Raw genomic sequence first — 10,902 nt, 5'->3', positions numbered from 1 at the left:
TATGGAATTAATGGTTACAGTGTGGAGGAGGAGGAGGAGGAGGAGGAGTTTCTCCAAGGAGGCTGAGGAGCTGCTGGTGCTGGTGGTGGTGGTGGGTGGTGGCAGCAGGGAGACCACTGTGGTAGAGGAGGGGAGGATCCTGGGAGGAGGGAGGAGGGAGGGAGGGAGAGGGGGAGGGATGCTGGTGGTGCCGCTGATATTCATGAAGGCAAGCCAAGTGCTCGCTCACTCTCTCTCTCTCTCTCTCTCTCTCTCTCTCCCCCCTCTCTGTGGTGACACACAGCTCGTCTGCAGAGACAGAAGGAGCAGGACAGGAACAGGACGAGCGAGGATGGAGCCCAGTGAACGACGGCCCAGCCCATCTGAGCAGTGAGGAGCCAAGGTGAGTGTGTTTTCATCCCTACATGCTAGCGCCTGTGTGTGTGTGTGTGTGAGTGTGTGTGTGTGTCATCTCGTACCAATGCGTCTGCAGACGAACAGGACGGCAGTCATTTAAACAGCAGAATATGATATTATTATTATTATTATTATTTTTTTGGTGTGTGAAGAGATAAATCGTCTGCAAACGTTGCAGGATTTCTGAGTCTCTTCTTCTGTGGTGGAGGTGATGCTGGGGCAGCCGTGGGGGGAGGAGAGGTGGGGGTCGTCTTTGTGTGCATACTGTAAATATGCTCTAAGAGCTCACAGCCATCACAGAAATATATATATATATATATGTCACTGTGTCAGTCTCCTGTGGCCGACGTTGTTTACCTCAGTGTGTCTCCACACACTCCAGTCCAGGTCCAGGTCCAGGTCCAGGTCCAGGTCCAGGTCCAGGCAGCTGAAACCTTCTGTCTTCCCTGGTGGCCCACCACCAGACTACAGCTCTTCAAACTCCCTCTGAAATACATGTGTAGCATTAGCAAGGTTAGCCTAGCCTAGCAAGCAGCAACGCCTGTTTACACATCTGCCTTACATGGAGAAGGTTCTGGGTTCGAGCATCATAAGAACCACATACCTGGTGCCTCCAGGGGGCAGCCTGCTGCAGCAGATCTTACTACACAAGAATGTCCACAGTGTGGGATCCAGTTGTGGCCCAGATCTGACCAACAGCTCCGTGTCATTGGTCCACACTAAAACAACAAACACCTAAAGACCAAGTCTGGGAACGTAACGTAACAATGAAAGGTACGGACACACCAGTGATGCCGTCACTGTCCTAGGACAAAGGTGTGCCATGGTTTGATTGGTCTCTGGTTATTACCACAGGTCACCTGATTACGGTGTGTACAGCCAGGTGCCTAAAGTACTGGTTCTGGCCCGATCGTGTCCACCACAGACAGAGGAAGTTGATGATTTCAGTCACTTCCTGCCTGAGGTAACGTTTCGATTCTTTTCCTTTTCCTTCAAGGTTTTCCAGAGCAGAACGGAGTCGCCGACGTCGGGTCAAGGATGCGTCCTCCCACCTGGACGCTTCAGGTGTGGAACCGTAGGATCAGCGGACTATGTTCGACAGCTGTGTGGATGTACCGTCGGTGGAGTGTTCTTTAAACACCCGGGCCGCCGCATCAGGACGCTCATGTGAGACGGCGGGGACGCCGGGGGGCGTAGTCTTCCACAGTCCAACGGGACTTTGGTTTTTGAAGCTCAAAGGAAGTTGTATTTCTGTGGAATCTGGTGAAAAGTTGGAAAACACCATGTGAACGACACTCCACGTCGACGCCATGAACTGTGGACAGGAAGTCGTGCAGGCTGGTCCCGCCCACCCAGGACAATATGCAAAAAAACAGACTTCTTCCCTGACACTTTTAGATGACGTGAACATGGAGTAGGACGTCGGGCCCCTAACTTCTGTTTTTGGACTTTTGGGAAATATAAAAACATAGACCCCCCCTGTCCCCGTCCCCCCCTGGACTAAGGGCCACTGGAGGTCCACATGAATGCACCTGTGCAGTCCTGCAGCTGAGGAATCATCGAGGCTCAAAGTGTGGACACAGTCTGGGTCAGGGGTCGGTTCGCTTTGGAGTCAGTACCAATGGGGGCCGGCTGTGACCCGGTCTGACCTCGGTTTGACCTTGCAGTGACCTCTGACCTGTCCGGTCCTGGCTCTCCACCTGCTCTGCTGCCTGGGTTCGGGAACGCTCCGCCCTGGGGCACAGAACGAGCCAATCAGGATGAAGAAGAGCCGCAGTGTGCTGTCGGTAACTGGAGAAGAAGTAAGAACGCAAACTGTGGAGAGGTCCTCAGACTTCAGTCCTTAGTCCTCAGACTTCAGTCCTCAGACCTTAGTCCTCAGACTTCAGTCCTCAGACCTTAGTCCTCAGACTTCAGTCCTCAGTCCTCAGACTTTAGTCCTTAGTCCTCAGACTTCAGTCCTTAGACCTTAGTCCTCAGCCTTTAGTCCTCAGACTTCAGTCCTTAGTCCTCAGACTTCAGTCCTTAGTCCTTAGACTTTAGTCCTCAGACCTCAGACTTTAGTCCTCAGACTTCAGACCTCAGACTTCAGTCCTCAGACTTCAGTCCTTAGTCCTCAGACTTCAGTCATCAGACTTCAGTCTTTAGTGTGGTCAGCTTAGTCCTCTGTCCTCAGACTTCAGTCCTTAGTCATCAGACTTCAGTCTTTAGTCCTCAGACTTCAGTCCTCAGTCTTTATCATTTCGTTCTCTAACATCTATCACAGCGTGGGCTTCTTCGACCCTGCTGTGGTGGAGTTGGTGTTTGTCTGTGGTCAGGGTCAGGGTTCTGGTTCTGGTTCTGGTTCAGTGAGACAATGGAGTTGGAAACTGTAACAGGAAGAGCTAAAGTGAGACAATGAAGTTGGAAACTGTAACAGGAAGAGCTAAGAACGTGTGTGTGTGTGTCCTGACATATAAACCATGTGACACTCACACATGCTTTTGTCCTCAGCGAACACACTCCCAGTCAGTGGGGACAGTTTGTCTCCCGTCGTCTCTGTGAAACCAGACGGTTTCATTTAGACGTCTCCGCTGAAGGACATCACACCCTGCATTATTCAGGTCCGCTCTGATATTGATTTTGCGGAGCGGCTGCCCATACATTAGTGTGTATTCAACGTCGTCCAGACCTACATCTGGGTCTGGACCACATCAAACGCAGCATGGAGGCAACGCAGCGCTGTTGCCTAGCAACTGCTGCCATTCCCCCAGTGTTTTGCTACGCTGCTGCAGTGCAGATCAGCCTTCAAGAGCCGAGTCTGTGGAGGCCGATCCCAGACACACACAAATGAGCGTGCCGCCAAACAAACACACACACACACACACACAGGAACAACAGCGTGACAACTCCAGGATGTTTGGATTCAAATCAAATTCAAAGATTTGGTCTTGTTTTATCATCTGCTCTTCTCTCCGTGTCCGTCTTTTTCACCTCACCTGCCCTCTCCCCCCTGACTCCCCCCGCCTCCCCCGACTCCCAGGGTAATGACACAGATATCACAGGTGCCGCGGAGAAGGCGGAGTCATCGGGCTTCAGCCGATCCTACACATCTGGGGCCACTCTGGGGGCAGAGCTGCGCAGGGGGCGGAGCAGACGACTGTCATCCAGTCTACAGGTGATGGATGGCAGCATGTGTGCACTGTGGGGGGGGGCGGCGGGGGGTTCACACAGGCTCGTTTTTAAGAAAGAAACTGTCGTCGTTGTCACTGTTTACAAAGGGAAATGCCTCAGTGCCTCCACCTGTCTGTACAACGCAGTACTGTTCCTGTCCACGTGTTTGAACATCGTCGTGTTTCAAATCTGTCAGAACTAACGAGTGAAATGTTCAGGTTAGAGTCTGAACCAAACAAGTTAAGAAGCTTTAAGAAAAGAAAACGATGTGTGCCCTAAAATAGTTTTGGGGAAAAACGGCTGTATATTAAAGTGAAAGTCACCAGATGGCAGCATTGCAACACATGTAATTAATCTCGTACTCATACATCGATTTGTACAGATAAATCAATAAGGTCTATATCGGCATCGGATGATATCAGAATCGGAAGTTAAATGTTCGGACTTTATCAGGATATCGGACATCAAATAAATCTTAATAAAATACCTTCATTATTTTGAAACTCAAACCAGTGGTTTAAAAAAAAAAAATTAAATTTTAAATTTCCACCTAGCCTAAGACTGAGTTCCGTTTTGCAGTTATTTTCTTTTTCTGCCTTTTTGACCTTTGACCTCGCAGGTGCCCTGCTGGCTCCGCCCAAGAGATCGCACTCGTTCCCCTGAGGTTCTCAGCAACGTGTCACGCCCCACAACTCTTCCGCTTCAAATCCCCCCCCGTATCTCCATCACAAACGCAGACGCTGACAGGTTCACACACACACACACTCTCTCTCTCTCTCTCTCTCACCCTGTGGGTGAGTCACTTCTGTCCTTCTACTGTTGCAGTTATGAAGCAGAGAACGGCGTGTCACCGGGTCACAGCCCACTGGGGTCACAGAGCCCAGGCCTCACCCTGAACACCTCCTTCCCCCTGGGTCAGAGGAGGGAGTCCTTCCTCTACCGCTCCGACTCCGACTACGACATGTCGCCAAAAACTGTCTCCAGGAACTCCTCTCTGGCCAGTGAGGGGTGAGGAGGGAAATCTGAGAGCAGTTTTCTTTGTGACATTTTTGTTTTCATGTTTTACAACAAAGTCTCTCTCCTTGTTCCAGACACACGGGTGAGGACTTCATCGTCACACCTTTTGCTCAGGTGAGTTGAATTATTTTCAACATCATCATCAGAAATGTTTAGGACGGAGACGTTCTGATAATCCCTGTCCATTCAGGTACTGGCCAGTCTACGGTCGGTGCGGAGCAACTTCACCATCCTGGCTAATGTGTCCACAACAGTCAAGTAAGTGTCATGTGCTGTATATTGGGGAGGGGGGCGGGGGGGTTTGTGAATGTGGGTTTAAGACTTTAAACATTATTAAGTCTGAGTTGAAATGATTTTTTTTGTTTTTTTAAATCCATATAATTGAGTCTAAACTGAAGGTAGAAAATGGCCGACCATAAAACTTCACTTTGTACAGAAGGAAAATTAATTTTAAACAAAAAACACAAACAGTGTTGACTGTAAGTCTCCCCCTGCTGGAGGGCAGTTCTATTTCAAGAGTTTTCAACAGTTTTCACCAGGGTCACATTTCAACAGTTCTGAGAATCGAACGATATTTGATCAAATCAAACACACAAAAAGTGTAAAAATAAAAAAAAATCACCTTCAAATCCTCAGGGTTGTTGCAGGAGCTGCAGCCAATCACAGCAGTCGTTGGGCAGGGGCGGGGTTACAGCTCAGACAGTTAGCCAGTTGACTGTATAATGTAGACCCAGACAACCAATCACAGAATCAGTCCTGGGAGAAGAAACAAATGCAACAAAAAAAAAACTGTTAAAGCTGTGGCGCCCCCTGCTGTAAGGAAAGAGCACAACCCACGACGAACCAATCAGAGTGTGACCCAAGGTCAACAAACTCTACAACCAAAGTGATTTTACTGTCTGAGATGTTTGTCGTTGTTTTTGTACCGTTGGCGTTACATTATACAACCCCCTGTTCCCAGGAGGTCTCCACTGGGACGTTATAACAATTCCGACTGATATTACATTATACAAACCCCTGTTCCCAGGAGGTCTCCACTGGGGGGGGTCTGCATCAGTCCCAGGGCGTCACTCTCAGACCAGCAATACCAACAACTCGCCCTGGACACTCTGGAGGAACTGGACTGGTGTCTGGACCAGCTGGAGACCATCCAGACTCACCGCTCTGTCAGTGAAATGGCCTCCAACAAAGTACGTGAGCATGGTCCAGGGGTCATCCTGGGGTCATCCAGGGGTCATCCTGGGGTCATCCTGGGTTCTGCTGGTTCAGTTCTAAGCACTGCTGTGACACAACATAAAACAAAAAGATATTTCACATTTGTTTCAGTGTTTACCTCTCAGCTGACGGACACGTTCTACAAACTTCAGAATATTTACACTGATGCACTCAGCACTATATATATATATATATTTACCCAGAAAACCAAAGGGAGTCGAACCTGTGACCGACACTGTGTGAAGTACCTGTTGGTTTCTGTTTATCTGTTTATCTGTCTCTGCTTGTTGTCCCGCTCCAAAATTTGTCCTGAACGTTTTTCTGAAACATGAAAGAACAGCCTGACTCTGTCTCTGCTTGTTGTCCCGCTCCAAACCCAGTTCAAGAGGATGCTGAACAGAGAGCTGTCCCACCTGTCAGAGATGAGCCGCTCCGGGAACCAGGTGTCGGAGTACATCTCCAGCACCTTCCTGGGTGAGTCTCCGTCTCCGTCTCTCCTCAGACACCTGTCCTCTGAGTTTCCACCAAATTAAATCGATAAATTCTTGTTTGTTTATGAACATGTGCTGTTTTTTTTTGTTTTTTTCTGCAGACAAGCAGAACGAGGAGGAAATCCCGTCACCGACCCTGAAAGACAAACCGATGAGTCACATCAGCGGGGTGAGGAAACTGTCTCACAGCTCCAGCCTCTCCAGCTCCTCCATGCCTCGCTTTGGCGTCAACACAGACCAGGAGGACGAGCTCGCCAAGGTCTGGTCGTCTGTCCGTCTTTTCTGCCTCGCAAACAAAATGGTCTGGAAAAAAAAAACAAAACAAAAAAACAAACAAAAAAACCAAACCAATCTGATCTGACTTTGACAGGAACAGGTTAATAAATCTACCAGCAGATTTTAACTCATCTAAAAAGTGAAATAGAGTTCATTTAAATTGTTTTTCAGGTCACGAAAAAAACAAAACAACGTTTCGATTAGCATTACTGCCCCCTACTGGGTGTACTACCCACTTAGAAATACCTGCATTTCAGCCACTTGTAAAATTAAATGAAGGGAAAATACAGATAAAAAGACTAGAACTGTTTTTTGTTTTTTCTGTTTTTTAAAAACAGCGTCCTCAGGTTCTTGTCCTCAGGTTCTTGTCTTCAGGTTCTTGTCCCCAGGTTCTTGTCCTCAGGTTCTTGTCCTCAGGTTCTTGTCTTCAGGTTCTTGTCCTCAGGTTCTTGTCCTCAGGTGAACTCTGGAATGGAATGAACTGTGTTCTGTTCTGTTCTCCCGTCTGACTGTGAATGAACTGCCTGATCCGTCCTCTCTCACTGACTGACTCAGTCTCTCGCTCGTCTCTTCCGTCTGAGCAGGAGCTGGAGGATCTGAACAAGTGGAGCTTCAACATCTTCAGAGTCGCAGAGTTCTCCAACAACCGGCCCCTCAGCTGCATCATGTACGCCATCTTCCAGGTAATCAACTCTGTCTGTGTCTGTGTCTGTGTCTGTGAGTGTGTGTGTGTGTGTGTGTGGAGTGTTACTTACCCTCCTCTCCTCCTCCTCCTCCTCCTGCTCCTCCCACACAATTTAAAAATAGTCAGACGTTTCGAATCCCAGTCGACACTTTTGTCTCCTACGTGATGACCTTGGAGGACCATTACCATGGAAACGTAGCCTATCACAACAGCCTCCATGCTGCAGATGTCACCCAGTCCACACACGTCCTCCTCTCCACACCTGCTCTGGATGTGGGTGACTCTCCAAGAACACACACACACACACAATTTAAAAATAGTCTTAAGGACAAACAGGCCATACATATATATATGTGTTTATATATATTTACACATATAAACATACATATAAATATACATTCACACAGTGTCTGTGAAGTAAAGACTGTTCGACAGGAAGTTGTCTTTGTTTGTCTGTTTCTGGCGGCTGTCCCCTCGGATGACCTTTGACCTCTTTCTAGGCTAAATGTACGCAGCATAGCTAACAGTAAATTAGCCTGAAGTTACTTTGTATGAGGTCACAGCAGAGCATCTTCTGCCCTGACTTCACCCGTGTCTCTGACTCACCCTCCGTATTTCTGATGGTATGTCAAGACAATTTGAGAGTCCTCCATGTTTGTTTCATCCGTCTCAGGCCGTCTTCACTGACCTGGAGATCCTCGCCGCCCTGTTTGCCGCAGCCATCCATGACGTGGACCACCCCGGCGTCTCCAACCAGTTCCTCATCAACACCAGTGAGTACAGCTGGACATCAGCAGCAGGACGCGTCCACCGGACGTCTGGTCTCCCACACACCTCCTTCTGGTTTCTCCCTTCTGTCCTCCTCAGACTCGGAGCTGGCGCTCATGTACAACGACGAGTCGGTTCTGGAGAACCATCACCTGGCGGTGGGCTTCAAACTCCTCCACCAGGAAAACTGTGACATTTTCCAGAACCTCACCAAAAGACAGCGGCAGAGTCTCCGCAAGCTCGTCATCGACATGGTGAGTGTGGGAGACGGGGGACGTCGACGAACCGGTCTGTTGAGCTACGCCTGGTTTCTCTAGAACTTTCCGTCCTCTCTGTGCAGGTCTTGGCCACGGACATGTCCAAACACATGACTCTGCTGGGCGATCTGAAGACCATGGTGGAGACGAAGAAGGTGACGAGCTCCGGAGTGCTGCTGCTGGACCACTACACCGAGAGGATACAGGTACAGTGTACCGGTCTGAGAACCACGGTTTGAGCATCAGTGAGAAACACAAACAAATCTGTTTGATTTTTGTTCCCATTTCTGGGACAAGAAACATGAATGAAACCTGTGCAGTGGACACAGATGTTCCTGCGCTCCTTCGATGTCACTACAGAGAAGTGATTATTTCAGCTCTGAGGGTCTCTACTGCCACCATCTGGGGGGCCACATCACTGTTCAATATATATAAAAAAGGGAATAAATTGGTTTAATATGAATATTCTTCAATTTTACAGTATAAAATAACAACATATATAATTTTATTTATTGAAAAATAAAATAAAAAAACCCCTGAAGGTAGAAATTGAATTATTATTCTATCTATACATGGGCAGGATCTGGAGGGGTCACGGGCCAGAAATGGCCCCCAGGCCGGGAGTTTGAAGACCTGCAACTCTAAAAAAAAAATAATAAATCTATTTCTAAATTTTTTTTATAATAATTTTGAAATTAAATGGAAAAAATAATAAAAAAGATGGAAGGTTGTCCTGCACTTCCTAACCGAGCCACCAGGTGACCAGCTAAAACAAGCCGCGGTAATGCTAACCGGTTTAACTGTGAATCTGTGTGTGTACCTGTGTAGGTGTTGAGAAACATGGTTCACTGCGCCGACCTGAGCAACCCCACCAAGACGCTGCCGTTGTACCGACAGTGGACGGAGAGAATCATGGAGGAGTTCTTCCGACAGGGCGACAAAGAGCGGGAAAGAGGAATGGAGATCAGCGCCATGTGCGACAAACACACGGCCTCGGTGGAGAAGAGCCAGGTGAACTTTGGTTCCGTTCCCTCATCGTCGCTAATCCGGTTAATCCAGACGACAAACGGTTTAAAACTGTTTGACCAGAGCAGAGAGTTACTGACGGACTGAGACCGTGTGTCAACACCGACGGCTGCCGGTGTTGACGCTGCGTCAGCCTCTGAGAACCGCGATGATGACGTAGAATGTGGAAAAAAATATGTATGAAATATTATGGTGCCTCAAATATCGCGAGGTTTACGTTCCAAGACCAATTCGAGACGCGATAGTTGTTATATTATTTACGTGTATATTAACCCTTTACGAGTCATCGTAGGGCGTGAGGTATGGAAAAAAAAACTTCTCAAAATCTCGTTTACCTACGTACTATATATTTCTTGCAGCACACTATATAATGTATGTATAAATATATATAAATATATTGCGGATTTTTCTCTCCTGATTTGAAACATTAAATACCCATGATGCACTGAGACAGTGAAGGACGACTGTATTCCTTTTACTGACTTTGATGGTGTTTCCAGGTGGGTTTCATCGACTACATCGTCCACCCGCTGTGGGAGACGTGGGCCGACCTGGTTCACCCCGACGCCCAGGAGCTCCTGGACACACTGGAGGAGAACAGGGACTGGTACCTGAACACCATGCCCCAGTCTCCCTCTCCTCCCCCCGACAGACACCTTCAGCACGATCGCTTCCAGTTCGAGATCACGCTGGAGGACCTGGAACACAACAACCACGACGCCGTGTACGACATGGACAAAACGCAGGGTGAGGAGGCGGGGCAGAACGGGGAGGAGCAGAACCACGTAGAAAAGGAAGAGGGTGAGGAAGAGGACGAGGAAGAGGAAGAGGATGAGAAGAACCACAAGAGCAAACACAACGGAGTCCAGGAAGAGGAGGAGGAGGAGGAGGAAGAGCCTCCAGAAGGAGGGACGGAAGAAAAGGTTGATGACGAGGTGGAAGAGGAGGAGGAGGAGGGTGAGGGTGAGGAAAATGGAGGTGAGGAAGAACATGAGCCGACACCTGAGGAGGAAACAGAGGACGTAGTGGAGGACGGTGAAAATAAAGAAGAGGAGGAGGACGATGGAGGAGAAGAAGACGGTGATGAAGAAAAGGAGGACGAGGTTGAAGAAGAAAAAAATGTAGAAGGGGAAGAAGATGATGAGGAACCTGCTGAGGAGGAAGGTGAAGAAGAAGGAACGCAGGATGAAGACGTTGTGGAGAATTTGGAAGAAGAGGAGGAAGAAAATGGTGAGCAAGTAGGAGAGGAAACCCTGGAAGAGGAGAAATGTGAGGAGGAGAAATGTGAGGAGGGAGAAGACGAAGAGGAGGAGAAATGTGAGGAGGGAGAAGACGAAGAGGAGGAGGTAGAAGAAGAGGTAAATGTTGAGGATGAAGTCGGGGAGGAAACCTAGATGAACATCAACCAAACTGAAGATGCTGAAGATCACGAGGAGCGTGAGGAAACCCAGAGTTATGGATGTCTCCTGAGATCAGGTCTTTGATGAACCTCAGACTGACAGCAGAACAACAGACATGAAAACAAAAGGCCCACAGACCGGACTCTTCACGGCCGAGTGTCTGGACGTCCATCACTGCCACGTGGGATGAAGTGGATCTGGATCTGGATCTGGATCTG

General features: G+C 48.5%; 1 protein-coding gene and 2 long non-coding RNA genes across 10 annotated transcripts in view; 1 reads left to right on the top strand and 2 right to left on the bottom strand.

The window, feature by feature from the left end:
- LOC107989059 (uncharacterized) overlaps window positions 1–7,337 on the bottom strand; it is a 12,892-nt gene extending 5,555 nt beyond the window's left edge. For 3 of the 8 annotated variants that reach the window (XR_003050593.1, XR_003050592.1, XR_003050598.1), the window contains exons 1-7: window positions 7,304–7,337; window positions 6,511–6,575; window positions 6,195–6,408; window positions 5,727–5,847; window positions 5,189–5,322; window positions 1,001–2,130; window positions 754–882 (exon numbers count right to left, since the gene is read on the bottom strand). This is a non-coding gene — a long non-coding RNA (uncharacterized LOC107989059). The other 5 variants (XR_003050595.1, XR_003050594.1, XR_003050596.1 and 2 more) reach the window with 5 other exon arrangements.
- On the top strand, window positions 2,078–10,896 carry LOC103383266 (cAMP-specific 3',5'-cyclic phosphodiesterase 4C-like). Its single transcript, XM_025058578.1, has 16 exons — window positions 2,078–2,198; window positions 3,419–3,553; window positions 4,169–4,296; window positions 4,375–4,557; window positions 4,641–4,680; window positions 4,757–4,824; window positions 5,594–5,756; window positions 6,162–6,255; window positions 6,374–6,531; window positions 7,133–7,249; window positions 7,360–7,506; window positions 7,907–8,006; window positions 8,101–8,255; window positions 8,342–8,464; window positions 9,087–9,269; window positions 9,785–10,896. The coding sequence occupies exons 1-16, from the start codon at window positions 2,157–2,159 to the stop codon at window positions 10,676–10,678; spliced, it is 2,730 nt and encodes a 909-aa protein (XP_024914346.1). The 5' UTR covers window positions 2,078–2,156; the 3' UTR covers window positions 10,679–10,896.
- Window positions 8,091–9,212, bottom strand: LOC107989058 (uncharacterized). The gene is made up of 3 exons (XR_001760588.2): window positions 9,079–9,212; window positions 8,571–8,676; window positions 8,091–8,445 (listed from the first exon to the last, which is right to left on the bottom strand). It is a non-coding gene; the product is annotated as an uncharacterized LOC107989058 (long non-coding RNA).
- Window positions 10,897–10,902: the final 6 nt, after the last annotated feature.

The sequence above is a fragment of the Cynoglossus semilaevis genome, chromosome 9 (genome assembly GCF_000523025.1).
Source record: "Cynoglossus semilaevis isolate Cse_v1.0 chromosome 9, Cse_v1.0, whole genome shotgun sequence".
NCBI classification, from domain to species: domain Eukaryota; kingdom Metazoa; phylum Chordata; class Actinopteri; order Pleuronectiformes; family Cynoglossidae; genus Cynoglossus; species Cynoglossus semilaevis.
This window is presented reverse-complemented; position numbering and strand designations above follow the sequence as displayed.